This window comes from Vigna umbellata, chromosome 1, assembly GCF_029865625.1.
Source record: "Vigna umbellata cultivar VRB3 chromosome 1, Vumbellata_1.0, whole genome shotgun sequence".
Classification (NCBI taxonomy): domain Eukaryota; kingdom Viridiplantae; phylum Streptophyta; class Magnoliopsida; order Fabales; family Fabaceae; genus Vigna; species Vigna umbellata.
Window position 1 is genome coordinate 76,847,529 of NC_142165.1, and position 20,294 is coordinate 76,867,822.

Consider the following 20,294-nt stretch of genomic DNA (forward strand, 5'->3'; position numbering starts at 1 on the left):
TGTTTTGTAAACCCGGTTTAAGGTGGTCCTTTTTTCTTACGGCGTTTAAAACCTAACGGCGTAATGTCCACCTTATCCAATAATAAATGACCTGTCCAGTTATGTGGCAACTGATCAAATTGACGTGGCAATTGAGTACACTTTTATGAATCCAAGCACACTGTTCTGTAGAGCCTGGGCAAATTCCATTTGAATGCCTTTTGTCTTTAACAAGCCTCATCAACCCAACCAAAAGACTATGACTCCTGAAAATCTCCAACTTGAAGACACAACATAGGATTTCTCCTCCCTTTTCGTTCCGAATCGAGAGTGTTTCGCAAGAAGGGGATTTCAGATTGCAGCGTTTTGTGGTTTCCTTTACTTGTGTTTCAGATCTTGCAAATTTTAGGGATTTCAAATTAGGATTTTGAATCAGGGTTGACTTTAATGTTTTGAGGTTCTTTTCTTTGTTTGCGAATCGAGTTTCCTTGTCTTGGGTTGATTTCACGTTTTAGGTTTTGGTGTTCATTATCTTGCAATTTAGGATTTTTTCTTACCTTGCTCCTTGTTTTTAATTGCTTTGTGATTCCAGCATTCAATGTGTTGGGTGGTGGTAGAATGGTGACTCTCCTTTGTTTTTTGTATTCTTTATGCATGAATGGACAGAGGAGAAAGAGAAAGAGAATGGAGATTTCGGATGATGACTGTGTGGGTTTCAAGAGTGTTATTGTGTATGCGTTGAGGTTGAAAAATGATGGTGGTAGAATGGTGTGTTGATTGTGGGTTCAGGATGAAGAAATGGGTAATGAGTTGTTGTTTTTCTATTTGTACAAGTGAGATGTGATAATGTCTGTGTTAAAAGAATGGAGGTTTATGGTGATGATGAAGGTGAAGAAAAGGTAAATGATGGGCATGGTGAAGGAGAATGGAACTTCTTCACTTCCTCCACCATGTAATTAGTCATGACACATAACAACAATTTCACGAGCAGTAGTAAAACAGTACAACCACGATTTCATTTAAGACTCTGTTAAACCTTTTCCACGTCATTAATTTTTATTTTTAAAATTTATACCTCAATTGACCTCAGCGTGACATGTATTACAAAACTGGACACCTCATTCACTTTTGACCAGATGGGCAATTACATCGTTAGGTTTTTAACGCTATAAGAAAAATGACTAACTTAAACTGTTTTTACAAAATATGGGACAATAGTGAAATTTCAAAACAACAAAATAGGATCACTTTGAACACACCACCCCAAATTAGAAACTAAAATAGATATTAAACCTAAAATATTCTTTCATAAACTATCAATTACCATTAGCCACTAAATAAATATGAAATTCAAAATAAATAATGTTATTCAAATCTAGCTATTTATCTAGATCACATGATCATTTAATCATATCTATAAGTTGTATAACAACTTTTATGACTAATTTAACAAAGGTATTTTAAGAAGAATGTTTCCATGCATCAATAAAGTATTGTTCTAGAAACACTAATGAATAATAATCAATAAACAAATATGGAATTAGAGGTGATCGAGAAATAGATAGAATATGATAAACACATGTAATAGCAACCTGTCAAAAATTAAAGTGTCTAAAAATCCTAAAAGAGAAGACTAATTTATAAAATACTCAACTTTATTTTTGGGAAACTTTATTTTTGGTAAACGACACCTTCAAGTGATTTTAGACATGAACACTACACCTATCTTCCTCCTCATATACTACAATTTTGTCAGAGAAGAAACCAGAGTGGACATTAGGATTCAAGACAACCTTCAACCATACATATTAGTTCTTACCTTCATGACTTTTAAATGTTAAAGCTCATACATATACATACGATCTTTTAACAATTGAGTCAACTCTAATTACTTTTCTGTCCTTTTTCACTACATTATTTTAATTTACCCAAAATTTTATTTTAGATTTAATTAATATTTTATTCTCAATTTTAATTAAAAAAATAAAAGAATTTACTGAAAACTTTTTGACCAAAAACTAATTAAGTCTTTATTTTTATGCCACCTCATTCAAAATATACACATCACTTCATGGAGTGGTGTGGTTACGTCTATCACTCACCACCCATTTTCTTAAGGTCACCCCCGTTATCTCGGTTTTCCCTTCCGATTCTTCCTTCACCATTTGCTCCGTTAAATCACTGTCTTAGTGTTCTGTCACTGTGATTTTGATTCCCTCCTTTAAACAATGAACAAACATCAACAGAGTTTCACGGCGGCGAAGAACGGTCTTTCGCCGGCGACCGCCGACCAAATATATGAACGGCGGAAAACTCCGACGAACATACTGTCTCTAGACCCCGACATCGTGTGCACCATTTTCGCTCTCCTCGACATGTTCGACCTCGTTCGTTGCTCCCTCGTTTGCAAACTCTGGTACCTCGCTCACTTCCACTCTCTCCTTTTTTCTTATGCAATCAGTTTCAATCAAACCATCCTCAATTCGCACGTGCTTTTCTGAAATTCGCGCGTGCGTATTCGTGAAGGAACGCCATCGTCGAGTCCCGCTCACTGCGAGAGTTTTGTGAGAGGAACATAAAGAATTCATCGTCTGAATTTACCGAAAAGCCCTTGAGGGTCATTTTAGGAGAGATGGTTATGGAGCAGCATAGATTGGCTCTTCTAGATGGTGGCTTTTACGTTGATCAGTGGAAGGGTCATTCAACAACGTACCTAAATCTTCCCTTTGCACTTTAGTAATGTTTTCAATCTCTTTATTTTACATAACAATTGATTCCTTGACGTTATCACAAAAATGTGAAGATATGCAAGTGACACCTAATCGATGTTGCCAAAGGTCATAGATCTCCAAGAATGAGAGAGGACTTTCATAGAATAAACTGTTGTGTAATTGCTTGATTTGGAAAGATACGATGAGAGTATGTAAATTTTCTTTATATAGAGCAAAAAATATTTCTAACAGACTAGTGCTCTTAACAGACATAGTTGTACAAATTTACATTTTGCACGTTGTTTGCATAAAATGAGCAAGTCGAGACATTATGATGTGTGCCATTTCAACATCATGAAACGTTCTGGAATCTGCCATTGTAATAATATTTGTAACATTGGGTTCAATATTCACTTGGGAGGCATTACTCATTAGATGGTGCTTTTTCACTTGATAGTAAGTGGTTGAATCGAATGTGGTTGATAACTTGGTTCGGTATTTGAGAATGAATGGTTTATTAGTGTGGATCTGTTTATTGTTCAAGTCCAAATGAGGCCCTATTTTGTTGCCATAAGTGCCTGGCTTTCATTTAGTAATCCTTAAATAGAACTTTAACATTTTGTTGATTATTATTCTTTTTTTTTTCAAAATAGAAAACTTGAAGCACTTTAGAAATTTTATTGAAGTGAATGTTAGTGCTGGGATCTTATTTGGCATGATTGTTTTGAGTTTCTTGGTAAGTAAAGAATTTTACTCCCATATCTTTTGCTTACCCTTCTCTGGTAGCATTAGTCCGTGTGCTCTCAGTACGTCTATTGCAACCATCAAGGCTTCTCATAAGTATTGATGAACCTTTGGCCATAAGTTGACTAATCCACATTCAGTGCATTATAGAATGCCCTTTTATGTGTGTCTGAGTTATAACTGCTCATCAAGTCAACATGCAAGATTTATATTCATTTTCAATACCTACCTTTGGTGAATCTTTGGCCATAAGTTGACTAATCCATATTTAGTGCATTATAACGCCCTTTATGTGTGTCTGAGTTATAACTGCTCATCAAGTCAACATGCCAGACTTATATTGATTTCCAATACCTACCTTTCAATTCAGGGTTGCTCAGTGCCGAATGAAAATGGGCGTGCTAGGTACTGGCGTGGGTGATAAGGTATGGGTGGCATTTTATCTTCTATATTTCCAATTTCTGATTCTTGAAAGGTTTCCTTTTCCCTAAGCTGCTGGCATAGAACAAGTTGGTTACTCTTTGTTCTCTATAGATTACCAACTTCTTGAAGGTGGACTATAACTGTTTTTGTGTCTCACCTTTTTGAGACTTGCATGTCTTATACAAAGTGCAAATTTGCAATTAGTAAGTTGATCACTTGGTTGTTATGAATAGCACAATATACATCTCCAACTATTTACAAGACAAATATATGAAGATCTCACATTGATTGAGGAACTTGTATTTTATATATAGCAACAAATTGACAATGTTATAAAGGGATAGGGACTTCTGTATTTTGGGGTGCCTAAGCCCCACATTGAATAGTATGGGATCCTCAGTGGAGTATTAAGTGTTTGGTTCTTCCCCAAGGGCTGGGTTACTTATATATTGGTCTCAGTGTTGGTTGTTAAGTCTTGAAAAAGAGAATGACTTTTATTATTTTCATTCATGTCTATTAAATTCTCTTTACCTCTATTTGTAACAATCTAATCTTCTAACAATGGGAAATAAGGAAACAATATACTGGAAAATAATCTAGAAGATCCTACAAATATTTTCTCTGATTAGGAAGATTCTACATATATTTTCTCTAATTAGGAAGATTTTCCTCTATTTACAACACTTCCCCTCAAGTTGGTAAATGAATATCAATCACTTCCAACTTGCATACAAGATCTTGAAATCTACCCAGAGGGAGCCTTTTTGTAAAAATATATGCTATTTAAAGTTCTATAGGAACATGAGTTGTAATCACAAAGCCTTTGTTTAAATTATCTTTGATGAAATGTCTATCAATATCAAAGTGTTTGGTCCTATAATGTTGTATTGGATTATGATCAATGCTCATGACAGACTTATTGTTATCGTGTAGTTGCATAGGGTTGTCCACCTTGACTTTAAGGTCATCCAAAAAAATTTTCATCCAGAGTCCTTCACATATTTCTTTAGTAAGAGCTCGAAATTCAGCTTCTGCACTAGAACGAGATACTCTATCTGCTTTTTGCTCCTCCACGTTACTAGACTATTTCCAAGAAAGACACAATACCCAGAAGTAAATTTTTTGTTAGTAATAGAACCTGAATAGTCAACATCAGTATATATTTCTATAGTTAATGTGTCTTCCCTTTTGAATAATAGCCCATTTCCTAGACTTGACTTCAAGTATGGGAGAATTTTGTCAACTGCTTGCATGTGTCTTTCTCTTGGATCATGCATAAATTGGCTAACTACACTAACTGCATAAGCAATGTCTAGTCTTGTATATGATAGATAAATCAATTTTCCTACCAATCTCTAATATTGGACCTTCTCTACAGGAGAACTTTCTTCACTTCCAATTCTGTGATTATGTTCTATAGGAACTGTTGAGGTTCTACATCTTAGCTTTCCTATTTCTTTGGGGAGATCAAGTACGTATTTCCTTTGGGAGATGAAAATTCCATTCTTGGAGTAAGCAACCTCTATTCCAAGAAAATATTTGAGTTTTCCTAGGTCTTTCATTTCAAATTGGGCTGCCAATTTTTCTTTTTCATCATCTCTTGCAATAATCATATCATCCACATAGTTAAGCAATATAGTGAGTTTACATGTAGAAGAGTGCTTTATGAATAAAGTATAATCTCCTTGACTTTGTTTATATCCCAAGGAAACCATTGCTTTTGTAAATCTTCCAAACCATGCTCTAGGGGATTGCTTAAGACCATACAATGCTTTCTTTAGAAGGCATACCTTGTTTCTTTCATTTTTCCCTTTAAAACCTGGGGGAATCTCCGTGTACACTTCCTCTTCTAGATTTCCATGAAGAAAGACATTCCTCACATCCAACTAGTGTAAGTCCCATCGAAAATGAGTAGCCAAAGTGAGAACAACTCGAACTGTTTTACCACTGGGGCAAACGTTTTCTCATAGTCAATCCCATAAGTTTGGGTATATCCTTTTGCCACCAATCTAGCTTTATATCTTTCTATTGTCCCATCTCCTTATGTTTCACTATGAATATCCATCTACACCTTACTGCCTTCTTGTCTCTTGGCTTATCAACAATCTCCCTAGTTGAATTTCTTTCTAATGCATTCATCTCTTCTTTCATGGCTTGATTCCAATGTTCAAGTTTCATGGCCTCCCAGATTGAGGTAGGAATTTCTGTGGCATCAATGGTAGCAATAAAGGTTTCATGCTTATCACAGAGATTGTTAGTGCAAACATACTAAGAAATAGGATATTTAGCACATGATCTTCTTTCCTTTCTCAATACAATGGGTAAATCCTTAGTACTACTTACCTCCTCAATGTTATCTTCTGGGATCCTCACCTCTAGATTAGACAATTTTTCTTGCTCAAGAGTCAAAGTGAGTTGTTTTCTTCTTTCATATTTTTATCCAAAAAATTTGTCTTCTTCCTCTTTGTCGATTATGGTAGCTTCATTGCTCAGATTTTGGACATCCTGCAAAGACAAACATGGTAATGACAAGATGGAGAGTTCATCCACTTCAAGTGCTTTCTCCCCCTGAAGTGGTGAAGAGAAACATGATGAAATACAGTTAAGCCCAATTCAGTGATGTGCTTATGTTTTTGTTCAACACCACCATTTTGGTAATGAGTATGAGGACAAATAAGCCTATGAAGATTGCCATGAGTGGCAAGAAAGGATGGGAATGGCTAATAAGTGTAAAGTAAATGTAAAATAACTGTATCAAAATTATCACTAAGTTTAAAATTATGCAAAATATTTCAACATTTACTAATATGTGATATTCACAATCACCCTAGAAAGCTAGGTAGAATACAAGTGTGAACATTGTCATAGGTTCAGTCACAAAATTGACTGATGTTACATGGTCTTCCTCGATTTGTTGCGGTTGCCCAAGTTGCTCCCTCACAACCATCCAATTTAGGTCCCACTTCATCTAATAATTTAGGATAGCAAGCTATCTTAAACAAATTTCTCAATGGTATGAACATCATTAGAACTTTGGTTCCATTGCTTTTTTTTTTCACGCAAAGCTACATTGTTTGCTTGCCTCACTCTCTCCCACTCTCTTAACCATTAGGCTCTGGACTCAAGTGCCACTAATCACATTATTGGTAATAAATCTTGTTTCTCTTCTCATGGCATTTTTCATCAGTCGTCATGTGTTTTATAAACCTCAACAAAATGGGATAGCTAAGCACAAGAATAGACATCTCGTTGAAACAACCAGCACAATTTTAGTCTATGGTGAGCTTCCTCAACGTTTTCCGGATGATGTTGTTCTTAGTCCATGTTATCTCATTAATCACATGTCATCTTTGGTTTTACATAACAAATTCTTCATTCTATTTTATTTCCTTATGAACCTTGTGAAATAATAGAGAAGATTAGGAGAAATCTCCCTTATGTGTTTAGCATATACATAGGGTAGAGTTAATATGAAGAGCAGCTTGATTATCACATATAAGTGTCATGCGAGTGACATCTCCAAATTTCAATTCACTAAGTAATTGTTTAAGCCACACAAGCTCGCAAGTAGCAGATGCCATAACTCTATATTCTGCTTCTGCGCTAGACCTTGCCACAACACTTTGCTTCTTACTTTTCCAAGATATCAGGTTGCCACCAATAGAGACACAATATCCAGAAGTAGACCTCCTATCAGAAGGGGAACTAGCCCAATCAGCATCTGAATAGCAAACGATTTTTGTATCGTTGTTAGGGCCATATAGCAAACCTTTTCCAGGTGATCCTTTAATATACTTCAGTATGCGAACAACTGCATCCCAATGGTCTTCACATGGGGAGTTTAGAAATTGACTCACCACACTAACTGCGAAGGAAATGTCAGGACGCGTAACAGTAAGATAGTTTAATTTACCAACTAATTTTCTGTACCGTTCAGGATCTGAGAAAGGCTCCCCCTGATTTGGTAGGAGTTTGATGTTAGGATCCATAGGTGTCTCAACAGATTTACAATTCATTAACCCTGTTTCCTCCAAGATGTCTAATGCATACTTCCTCTGAGATATGACAATACCATCATTGGATTGTGCTACTTCAATACCAAAAAAGTACCGGAGTTTGCCAAGTTCTTTGGTTTGAAAATGATGACAAAGGTGTTGTTTCATCTGAGAGATGCCGAGATAGTCACTTCCTGTGAGAACAATATCATTGACATACACTATTAAGTAAATACATCCAGCACTTGAGTGGCGATAGAACACTGAATGATCCGCTTCACTGCGAGACATACCAAATTGTTGAACAACACAACTGAATTTACCAAACCAGGCCCGAGGAGATTGTTTTAGGCCATATAAGGATTTGCGAAGACGACATACCAATCCAGATGACTCCCCCTGAGCAACAAAGCCAGGCGGTTGCTCCATATAAATTTCTTCATGCAAATCACCATTTAGGAAAGCATTTTTGACATCAAGTTGGTAAAGAGGCCATTGTCGAAGAGCGGCCATGGCAATGAATAGGCGAACAGAGGTCATTTTTGCCACTGGAGAAAAAGTATCACCATAATCCAAACCAAAAAAATCTGTGTGTAGCCTTTGGCAACCAGTCGAGCTTTCAGACGATCAATTGTGCCATCAGGGCGAACCTTGACAGCATAAACCCACCTGCAACCAACAACAGACTTTCCAGATGGTAATTGGACAAGCTCCCAAGTTCCACTTTTCTGTAAAGCATTTAATTCATCCAGCATAGCTTGACGCCAGCCAGGATGAGTTAAGGCATCACCCACAGATTTAGGAAGTGACACAGAAGAAATGGATGAGAGACAAGTGTAAAAAGATGGAGATAATCTGTGGTAACTAAGAACAATATAATGGGGGGAAGGGTTACGGGTAGAGCGTATACCTTTACGGAGGGCAATAGGCAAGTCAGACTCATTTGCTGGAGCCGGAGGAGACACAGGAGGCGGCAGTGGAAGTGAGTCATGAGGGAGACAATTGCGGCGACTATAAACCTGAAGGGGTGGTGGTGAAGGACGATCCTGTGGTGAATGAGAGTCTAAAGAAGGAGGAGACAAAATGGATGGAGCATCACCAGGAGGATCACAGATAAGAGGAATATCAACAGTAATAGGGAGAGGTACAAAATTAGAAGATAGATGTGTAAAGTAAAAAGAAGATTCATCAAAAGTGACATCAGCAGAGATAAAATGATGATTGAGGGAAGGGGAAAAACACTTATAGCCCTTTTGTGACCGTGGAAATCCTAAGAAGACACATTTGTGAGACCTAGGAGATAACTTATCAAGACCAGGACTAAAATCATGAACAAAACATGTAGACCCAAAAACTCTAAGAGGTAATGGATGTAGAGGGTCTTGAGGAAATAAGATAGAATGAGGGATTTTGTTATCTAGGACGGAAGATGGCATGCGATTGATAAGATAACATGCCGTGAGAACAGCATCACCCCAAAAACGTGAGGGTACTTGACCATGAATGAGAAGGGTACGAGTTGTTTCAATAAGGTGTCTATTCTTGCACTCAGCCACCCCATTTTGTTGAGGGGTATAGGCACATGAGGTTTGGTGAAGAATGCCATGAGAAGCCATGAAATGTTTAAACGGTTGAGAAAGGTATTCACGGCCATTATCACTGCGTAAAGTGCGAATAGAAACCCCAAACTGAGTTTTTATTTCATTGAAAAAAGATTGAAAAACAGAAAACAACTCAGAACGATTCTTCATGAGAAACAACCAAGTACATCTGGAATAGTCATCAATAAAGGTAACAAAATACTGAAATCCGAAAGTTGACTTAACACGACTAGGTCCCCAAATATCAAAATGAACCAATGAAAAGGGGGATGACGCTCTTTGTGAAACACTACGAGGAAAGGAACTACGAGTATGTTTACCTAACTGACAAGACTCACACAACAAACTTGATAATTTCGACAGACTCGGAACAAGTTGCTGCAGTTTGGCAAGACTTGGATGACCTAACTGAGCATGAAGAAGGGATGGTGACTCCATGATTACGCCAGCATGTGGAGAAGGGCTGAGATGATATAGGCCATGAGATTCACATCCTGTGCCAATCATGTGTTTCGAACTCCGGTCTTGCAACCAAACAGAATCTTTGGTAAATGAAATAACACAATTAAGGGAACGAGTTAGATGACTTACGGACAATAAGTTAAAAGGAGACCCAGGGACGTAAAGTACATTATCAATGGATATGGACGGAAAAATATGAACAGTACCAATACCATGAGACTCTAGACCCATCAGCCATCGTTACCGAGGGTAAATTATCCGGACATGACAAGGAAGAAAACAAGGACTTGTTACCAGTGATATGATCGGTGGCGCCTGAGTCAAGGACCCAAGATCCGAGAGAGTGAGTCAGACCAACAAAAGGGGTACCTGTGCGTATAACAGAAGCAGATGTAGTGGAACTAGAGTGCTGACGGTCCTCATACCATCTGAGAAATTCCTGAAAGAGTACAGGGTTATTTATGGTATTTGATGAAGTAGGATGGTCTGCAGACAGTGATCGGGGAGGTGGATCAGAATTAGCCATTGCTATAGGTCGAGGATGACATCCATGAAGCGCATAACATCTATCAATTTTGTGGCCTAGCTTGCCACAGTGGTCACATTTTGGACGTCCTTTACCTGGTTGGCGAGACCGACTCCGATCATCAAGTTGGGCAGCCATGGAGAGGGAGAAACCCTAAAAATCCAAAGTGCTCCGATTGACGCAACGACCACAGATCCAGAAAGAGGGCGAGGAGGCGATCACGGCGGTGCTGATCGGCGGCGGAACTCTCCGGCGACGTGCCGGCACGCGCGGCGGGAAGCGGCGACAGCGGTGACTGTTGCGGCGGTGCGTGGAGGCGTGTGGGTGGTCCGTTCGCCGCAATCTATTGACCACGGTGGTCGCCCAGCCGAGACGATTCTGATGGTGTGGTCGTCGATCGATTCTGGAACTCCGGTGGCGGCGGCGGCGACTGCAGCGACAGCGGCGGTGATGGGTACCGGAGACCGTGGAGTTGGCAGGAACTATTCCTGTGCTCTAGATACCATGTGAAATAATAGAGAAGATTAGGAGAAACCATAAATACAGAATGGGCTAAGCCCAATTAACATAAACACACAACTTAACATCTAACAAACCTCTCCATCTCTTACCACTTAGAAATTTTGGGTCCACATGCTTCGTTCATAATTTTTGTCCTGATCTTGATAAATTATCTGCTAGGTTAAACAAATTTGTCTTTTTAAGATTTACTAGATCTGGAAAGGGGATGGAGAGTTGAGTTTGATGGTGGTGGTCATCGCTAGGGGGGAGGCTGGATGGGGCTATCACAAAGAGGGAAGACACATTGAGGAGTTGCATGGAAGGGCGTCAGAGCTCAAATTCTTGAAATTTTGGCAGCATGGCAGTCACCTAACTTGGACAATAACAACTGTGGTGTCGTTGGACAAAATGGCCGTGGTAGTGCTGGGGAAACACTGAGGTGGTACTACAATGACTAGACAAATTCAAGGTGGAGGCATTAGCAATGTGGCGATTACTAAAGCAAACATAACCATAAAGCCAGAAATTAAAAAAAAATAAAACAATTTTTGGAAAAAAATTTAGCACACCAGTGAATTTTGTTGAATTTTTTGGTTATGTTGAATTTTATTGAATTTTTTGGTTATGGTATTTGTCCGTGGCATCTTATCTTTTGGTTGGAAGTGCATATGAATAATAAACTGCAGAGGGCTAGCTCACAATCAATATTTGTATTCTATAAATATAAGGGATTTTTCTGTTTAGTCTGAGTCTTTTTATAAATAGTATGATATAGTTTCTGACTACATTAGGCCTTGTACTAATTATTTCAATGGCATTATGACAGGTTATTCGTCTCTGGTCTTTAGACAGCTACAAATGCATAGAAGAACACTCAATGCCAGCTATATTCCCTTTAATTGACTTTGATTTTGATGAGAGCAAGGTGAATTAATTGAATGAATGCTTTATCGATTTAACTTTACACTGTGCACTTATAAGGAATTTCATTGTATCAGTAAATCATATGACACCACCTGTTTAAAATATTGTTCTTTATTGGGAATGAAAAGCATTACTATGAAATTTAATCAACTCATTTCATTATTTATCATATCCTTCGTATTTAAGACTTCAGTGATGTACAAGAAGGAATAATAGGTGAGATGCACCTAATCAAAACTTGGGAGGGAGAATAGGCAACTAACTCTGCCTTGGCTGTGGAGTGTGGCATCATGACACATGATGCAATTGGGAGGAAGTGTAGACAGGGAAGTCTGGTAGAGGAAGATAAGCAGAAATTGGTTTGAACTCTTGATCTGGGAGATGAGCACTGTCAAACTGCTGAGATTTGTTTTCCTTTAATACAGTTCAGGATCTATATAAAAAGGGGTGAGAGTGACAAGATGAAGAAATTTCTTGTTTAACTAAATTTATACAAGAGAGATGAAGCTATTTATAGTACAGTAATACTTGCACTGCAAGCTACTACGAACTTCTCACTCAGCAGATAACAAACCATCAGAATTTCTAACTGAAAATAAACTGTACAACTGAAACTATAACAGTAAAGTAACTGCATAACTGAAACTATAACAGAAAAGTAACTATACAACAGAATTACTTAACTACTCTATTATCCTTTTATTTCTATTGATCTGAATGCAGTTTTGGGCTTTCTTAAGTAGATATGAGTCTTGTAAACTTTATACAAAAACATATTTTGGTAATTTGTTCAACTATAATGCCCTAATACCAATCATGTAATTCATAATAATCTTGCGAGAATTGCTCTACAAAAGCTAGCTATGCAGTGGGTGAGCCCAGGTCCTTATAATCCTCACACTAAAGTCCTATACATCCAACTTGGGATCTCGTGCTACTAACATAGCTTGTCTGGGCTGATCGGGCTTCAATCCTTTGACTAATCTACGTCAAACACTCAATGCTAGAGTTATCACCTGCATCAATGTTGTGTCCTCTATTTGTTTGAAATTTTCTATGTAATTTATTTGTGCTGCAAAGCATCTGAAGGCCAGTGTTATTTTATTTTTGCTACATCTTTTCATTTATACTGTCAATTTGCCTAAAAAGTGCTGGGGTCAATTCAAGTTTCTTTAAGTTGCTGGCTCGTGGAAGATTGTATCCTTTATGGTTTCTGAACTCCAAAATTTTATTTTCAGATTGTTGGTCTAATTGGTAGCCATTTATGCATATGGAGGCGGAATGGGAAAAGAAGCATATTTCCTTCACTTGGAGGCAAATTTGTAAAAGGTTCATGCATGCGGTAAACTAATCAACACTCTTTTTTACTTCCTATCTTTTTGTGTGGAGTGATGACATGAAGTCAGTTGGCAACCTATTTAGTTGAATAATAAGATTTGGTGAATTGCATGAGTCTATCACTCAATTGGATCTTTGTTATAGTCAAAATCAGGTTGAATTATGTGTAAGAGAACTAATTAGGGTATGTAACTCTCTTGGATAATGATAAGCCACTGTACGTGATAAGACTTTTAAGATGTATGTTAGGAAAAAGGTTCAAAATTAGAAGTCACAAAACGGTTAACAGTAATTGGACAGTTTACGGGTGATTAGAGGAAGTTATTTAGTCTAGTAGGGGTTATCTTTTAAGGAGGAACCAAGGTTCCATAGAGGCAGACCATGATAAATAATTTTTACCATTGTGTTTCTTTGTGGTGATGGTGGGTGTCCTAGTGATAGCGAAAATAGGCCCTAGAACATACCCACACAACCAAGGGTGGCCATTTACAAAACCAGCAAGAAAGAAAGACAAGGGTTTAAAAGCAGCTTTATAAAAGTTGTACAACAGAAGATATTCAGTATTCAACAGAAGTAAGACGAAAAACTATTTACATATGATATCTGAGTTTTTTTCTGTTCTGTTCTTTCAGCTATGTTGATCCAGAAGCTGTGGTTGGGTGTGATGATGGAGCTGTTCGTGTTTTTGACATGTACAGTAGGAGATGTTCTCAAATATTAAGGTATTTCGCAGATTTTTTTATGTTGATTTTTGTCCAAAACTGGTCAGCAACATTTTAAGTTTACCAAGAAAGGATTTTGAACTATAACATTTGATATGCATCCTTGCACTCTAAAGGTAGCTATTAAAGGGGGAGGATCGCTTAAATACTTCAATGAGTATTCCATACTACTTGATGTGGGACTTAGGCACCTCATAATACCCAAGTTCCCATCAACATTGGTTGAAAAGGAATGGTGTAGTCATTTTTTTGGTGGCTTGGAACAAATAATCCCATTCATAAACAAAAATAATAGTCTCATTCTTGTAAGTTGGTTCATATATATTGCTTGATTAATATGTTCAAGATGTCATGTAGCATTCATGATGTGCACAACTTGTTATCTGCAGAATGCACCCTGTACCAATAACATGCTTATGTTTGAACGAAGATCGATTGATAATAAGTGGCTCCACTTCAGGGGATATAAGAATATCAGATCCATCCTCTGTTCAACAGGTAGCAACACTTAGATCAAGTGATGTCAGAGGTAAAAATTTATCCCTTTTAATTGGCATTTGTTGGTTAATGTCAAGGGAAGAGAAAACCAAGAGACAATGGATGAATTCTGTGTGTTTCAATTATACTTTCTGTTATACCCAAGGGCGGCAAAATGGGTCAGTTTGGCCTGTTATGGCCCAGCCCACCAAAAATGGGATAGGGCAATATATATATATATATATATATATATATATATATATATATATATATATATATATATATATATATATATTAAAAGCACACATAGCTATGAAAATATTTTCTAAAAGTATTTAATTGGTTAATTAATGTCTCTAATTGGACAAATTAAAAGAGTTATTACTTGTACATAATGATTGGAACTTAATTTATAAATGTTAATAATTTAAGTTACAATACTATTGTATATTTGTGTCCTGCCAAAATTACTTTAATTAAACACCCCCTTCAAGCTAGAGCAAATAGGTAGTATGCACCAAGTTTGTTGTATATCTAATTCATCCAAGGACCTTTCTCACATACTTGGTGAAAACATATGCTAACTGGTAAGTTGTTTTACAAAGCAATTGATGATACCTATATAGATAACATCTCCCTAATGAAATGATAATCTATTTTAGTGTGTTTGGTCCTCATATGAAACATTGGATTCATGGAGATATGCAAGGAGCTCGATTATTACACTTGAATGTCTTTTGTGACTTGTAATCTTCCCAAATTTGAGGTCTTTTGTTGAAGTTTATATATGCTCATGTTTTGGTGGACCAGTTCTATTTGGTGAAATATTTTGTTGATCTTTATATATTGAGGATATTATTTTTGTATGCCATAGAGTGCCATGATTAGTTTTAGCTAATATTATAAAAGCACTATACATTTCTGGTGCAAAAAGTGAATCTGATTCAATTTTTGTCTCATAGGCATAAGGACCATGTGCTTCAATCCCTCCTCTCAGCTACTATTCGCAGGATCAGCTGTTGGATGTGCATATTGTTGGGACCTTAGGTAAATGCGGCAATAGTGTAATAAAGGTTGCTCCTTAGGTGCATTCGTGCACTACAGCTGTTACACGCTACTATATAGGCAATTGCTACAACAAAAAGTATATTGATTATATGAATTTAATTGAGAACTGCTTTAGTCTTCTTTGTTAGAGGGAATCAAATAGACAAAGTAATGACTTACTAAAAAAATTATCTGAAGCTGATATAACGTTTATGAACATCCTAAAAGGGTAGGAAACTCCTAAAGAAATTAAGACTGCTGTAATGAAGCACATTATATGTTCTCTGGCTCTAAGCCGGTTGTTTCATTCCCAGAAATTTGGAATTTTTCGTATTTCCATTACATTATTCATTTGTGCTGGAACTTTTATGTCTCATAGACAAGGTAAGAATGGAAAAAATAAAACGTCTGTTCCTAGGACGTTAACTACAACACGAACTTATATGGAACAGAAATTGTTTCTACTGCAAGCATAAACCAGTAATGATCCGTTTCTGTTTAATCACTACTAAATGTTCGCTATTTTGTTTAATCATATGCTCAACCTTGTTTGTCCATTTCATGCAGAACAAGGAAACTGTTGTGGAGCAACCGAGTGTGTCCTAATGTTATATACTCCCTACAGCACATGCAAAATGACACATCAACATTAGTCGTTGGTGGAATAGATGGTATCTTAAGATTGCTAAATCAGAACGATGGCAAAACTGTTGCTTGTTTTTCTATGGATGATAAATTGTTATCAACCTTTCAAAGTCCTTCTGGTTCCGTTCAAAGAATAAAAGGGCAGAGGTTGCCCGAGGATGACTTAATAAATATTGAGCACCTCGTTTGTATAACTGATCGACCTTCTATTACCTGCCTCGCTGTTGGAATGAAGAAGATTGTTACCACACACAATACCAGTGACATCAGATTATGGAAATTCAGAAGCTGACATTTCTTTGTAAAATTAAGTATTTAATTTTCCGAATAGTGTTTGTAAATAATTATCTTTTTGAAGAGCTGTAGTGTGACGAAGAAAAGTTTATCGTTCTAAATAATTATCACTATTATACAATCCATGAATTTTATCAAGCTATTATCGCGTTCTTGTGTATCATATAAAGCACTGGTTCATAATTTCGGGTAGTTTGAGCCTCTGTTCATTAAATAGAATTCTATCGTGGAAGAGTTTTATAAAAAATCACAATAAATTTTATTCTTAGATTATGGGTGTTATTTTAGATGTTAAGATCTCTTGGCTGGTGGATATAGACATGTGTGGTTGGAGTGATTAGTTTTTGGTATGTGAAGCTTTTTCTTATTCTCGAAGTGTTCCAGATCTCTTAAAGGTAGATAGATTAGGAATCTCTTTTTTCTTTTCATAAAGGAATTCATTTTAAGCTTGCAATTTTATGATTGATAAAAGATTAGACATTAAGTGGTTTGACTCTCTTTCTCCTGTTATTAGTGTATGATAAGTATAACTCCCTTTGTTTACTTCTTTTTAAGGATGCTTGCTATTCTTCTTACATAACAAGCTATTGTAACTTGAAAGAAAAAAGAAGCGAAAAGTAAAATATTGAATAAACATTCACTTGAACTCATGAAATTAGTGGATGTTGTCGTTTTACTATCATTATTTCATAGATAGATTTAGTCTCTCTTCTTTTCTGTCAAATTTAATTACATAATTATATAGTTTTGATATACTATTAACTTAAAATTTATCATTATTCAATAAAAATACTGATGCAATCGGATAATAAAATGTTATTTCAGTATTTTCAATAAAAAACTTAAACACCAAATTAATGAATACAAAATTAAATTCCAAAAATATTAAAAGTTAAATTCGGGAAAGAAAGCAAATAAACAAAATTACACAGTAAAAAAAATTAAATATTTCACACATGAAAGAAAATAAAGAAACTAAATTTGCAAAATCTATAACTATATATGTCTTAATACATTGTTTTGGTACCTACATTCTTATGTTCTGTTTTATCTATCTATATATCTACTAATACTAATTTCCCTACAATCGTATTTGTATTTTTTAAATATATAAAAAATGTATTATTTTGGTGCGTATGTTTTTCTTCCACAATTTTATTTATAATATTCAAATAACCAAATCCTCTAATACCACAACACATCATAAAACATTAACTATATATTACGTAATTATCATTATATTTTCATTATTTTTTAAAAAGTTATTGAGTTAATAACACTTACAATAAAAAGGAAAAAAAGAGAGGTCCAAAATTAGCATTAATCGTTTTATTTATTGGGTGCAGTGTGGTGTTCATAGTGAAAGACGCCATAGGTAGCAAAGGGAGTTAGGGAAAGGGGGAAAGAAAATGGTGTGCATAAGGAAGGCGACGGTGAAGGACCTTCTGGCGATGCAGGCGTGCAACCTCTTCTGCCTCCCTGAGAACTACCAGATGAAGTATTACTTCTATCATATCCTCTCATGGCCTCAGCTTCTCTACGTCGCCGAAGACTACAACGGTCGCATCGTTGGCTACGTCCTCGCCAAGATGGAGGAGGAAACCACCGACTGCCACGGCCACATCACCTCCCTTGCCGTCCTCCGCACCCACCGCAAACTCGGTCTCGCCACCAAACTCATGACCGCCGCACAGAACGCCATGGAACAGGTACATAACAACTCCTATCTTTCGATAGATCAATTATATTGGAAAAAAAATTCAGGGACTAAAATCACTTATAATTAAAAACTGAGAGAATAAAATTGGGGATTTAGGGTTCCATTTGTGGATTTTGTAAAATATAGAACCAAAAGTAAATCAGGCTAACTATAATTACATATATTTGTTTTCTCGGTCTTGTATTGGATTCTTCCACACAGGTGTTTGGTGCCGAGTACGTGTCCCTGCACGTGCGCAAGAGCAACCGCGCGGCCTTCAATTTGTACACCGAGACCTTGGGGTACAAGATTCATGATGTGGAGGCTAAGTATTATGCGGACGGAGAGGATGCTTATGACATGAGGAAGCAGCTCAAGGGGAAGCAGCAGCATCAGCAGCACCATCTTCACCACCATCACCACCATCACCATCACCACCACCACCATCACGAACATGGAGGCATGTGTTGTTCCGGAGAGGTCAAGGGGAATGCCAAAGCCACCTGATTGAATGGTTAAGTCGTGGAAAGAAATGAGACTTTTGGTTGAAGTAGGAGGCTGTGGTTGAATTGTGTTGTGCAAACTTGTTGTACATTTATTGGGCTGTGTTGCTTCATTTTGATATAAATTTTTTCTTTGCTGTTTTGGTTTCGGCTTTGTGATGCCTGAATGAATAACAGGGTTGCTGTGATTTGGTATCTTTGTTGATTTTTGTCATGGGAATTTATTTTATTTTCACTCGAGGACTTGCTGTGAGCAGATTTTTAATTGCAGGCACTATAGATTGGTGTCGTGGTATGCGGAGCGGCATTGATCTACTGGAGCTTCATTTGTTTGGCACCATGGTGCGTGCCAGCATAGCTGTGGCTGTTGTGGCCACTACTGTCTACAGTTTTGCTGGGAAAAAGGTTTGTTGGTTGTTCTACTTTCTTCATAGTAGCGGTTACTACTTTGTGTTTATGTCGCTGTAGCTGCATGTTTTGAATTGGCGATTCATGCCACTACGCACACGTGGTTTATGAAGAAGCGACCGGATTGAAATGGAGGATCCACTCTGCTTGGATTTCGCACGTTTTATCTTCACATAATTAGCACCAGTGCTTGCGATTCCCTTTCATTAATTGAATTCCATGATACTTTAAGCATATGGGATTTGATTATGTCATATGATACCTTTATGACGGCATAATGAGTTGATTACGTCACCTTGCTAAAACAACCACTTCAATGATATTGTGTGAATTCTTTCTGAAAAATAAGTCCCATTCATCATTGTTTATGAGCTGGAATATTATCTCCTCTGCTTCTCGACTGTAGTGAATTGAGTAGCTCGTATTGTCAATGCCTGAAACCTAGGAAGTTTACTGGAGATAACAGCGCCCTTGTTCGTGGCTCAAATACCTTTCAGTCATTTGTACCCATCCCTGAGGAGGCAATGATTCAGATTTTTGAGGAAGAAATCAGTTCAGATGCAGATAATTTGCTCAGGTTATCTATTCTTGAGGTGCTTCAAGAGGGGATTACAATGTTATTGGAAGAACTTGATATTGAGAGTTGGATACTGAATCTTTGCTTTCCTTCGTTATCTGAAGCAGAAGAGATTCTTACCATTCCAAAGATAAATTCAGTTCTTTGATTGTGGAAAATATTTTCAATGTACTAATTCTGGATGCAGTGTAGATGCCAGAACCAATTCTAAGCATGACAGATACAGCCTAATGCATTGACCCAGCAAATCTCTAGAAGTATTATATGCCATCACGGGCATCCATGCATATCATATGACTGAGAATGAAAAGTTGAGCAGACTTGAAAGTAATTTCCCCTTTCACTTGTTCGTGCTCGTGCTGCTTTGAAATATATAGTGCTGGCTTTGTCGAGGCACATAGATGATACACTAGGAAAACCTAATGTTAAACACAAAATCTTCTTTCTTGTTAAAATGCTGGATCCTCTTCTCGATCCTACAATAGTGCTGTACGAAAGCCAGCTGGATGCATGTTAACGCCAATGAGACGGTGGCGGCCGTGGAGAAGGATGGGCTCGAAAGCCTTGAAGAAGAGGATCTCCAGCGCAGCCGAGGAGAAGGATAGGCTCGGAAGCCTTGAAGTGGAGGATCTCCGGCTCGACAAGCTGAATAGGACATTCTCTGATCTTTGATATGTTTGCAGCCGCGCCCGCAGTAGGTGACTGTCGTCGTCTTGGT

At 37.2% G+C, this 20,294-nt stretch overlaps 2 protein-coding genes across 2 annotated transcripts; both read left to right on the forward strand.

Moving 5' to 3' along the window:
• Positions 1-2,041: 2,041 nt before the first annotated feature.
• Positions 2,042-16,534, forward strand: LOC124844267 (F-box family protein with WD40/YVTN repeat doamin). The gene is made up of 9 exons (XM_088104279.1): positions 2,042-2,395; positions 2,506-2,688; positions 3,805-3,859; positions 11,769-11,867; positions 13,105-13,208; positions 13,837-13,926; positions 14,316-14,455; positions 15,366-15,450; positions 16,018-16,534. The coding sequence occupies exons 1-9, from the start codon at positions 2,208-2,210 to the stop codon at positions 16,385-16,387; spliced, it is 1,314 nt and encodes a 437-aa protein (XP_087960405.1). The 5' UTR covers positions 2,042-2,207; the 3' UTR covers positions 16,388-16,534.
• Positions 16,535-17,724: 1,190 nt separating this feature from the next.
• Positions 17,725-18,831, forward strand: LOC124844265 (N-terminal acetyltransferase A complex catalytic subunit NAA10). Its single transcript, XM_047321159.2, has 2 exons — positions 17,725-18,098; positions 18,311-18,831. The coding sequence occupies exons 1-2, from the start codon at positions 17,799-17,801 to the stop codon at positions 18,593-18,595; spliced, it is 585 nt and encodes a 194-aa protein (XP_047177115.2). The 5' UTR covers positions 17,725-17,798; the 3' UTR covers positions 18,596-18,831.
• The last annotated feature ends 1,463 nt before the right edge of the window (positions 18,832-20,294 follow it).

Excerpts from the sequence above, each read along its gene's own strand:
- LOC124844265 (XM_047321159.2), top strand. The coding sequence starts at position 17,799 with ATGGTGTGCATAAGGAAGGCGACGGTGAAGGACCTTCTGGCGATGCAG. Across the intron at positions 18,099-18,310 it reads CACAGAACGCCATGGAACAG|GTGTTTGGTGCCGAGTACGT; the intron begins GTACATAACAAC and ends TCTTCCACACAG.
- LOC124844267 (XM_088104279.1), top strand. The coding sequence starts at position 2,208 with ATGAACAAACATCAACAGAGTTTCACGGCGGCGAAGAACGGTCTTTCG. Across the intron at positions 2,396-2,505 it reads TCCCTCGTTTGCAAACTCTG|GAACGCCATCGTCGAGTCCC; the intron begins GTACCTCGCTCA and ends GTATTCGTGAAG. Across the intron at positions 11,868-13,104 it reads TTGATTTTGATGAGAGCAAG|ATTGTTGGTCTAATTGGTAG; the intron begins GTGAATTAATTG and ends TTTTATTTTCAG.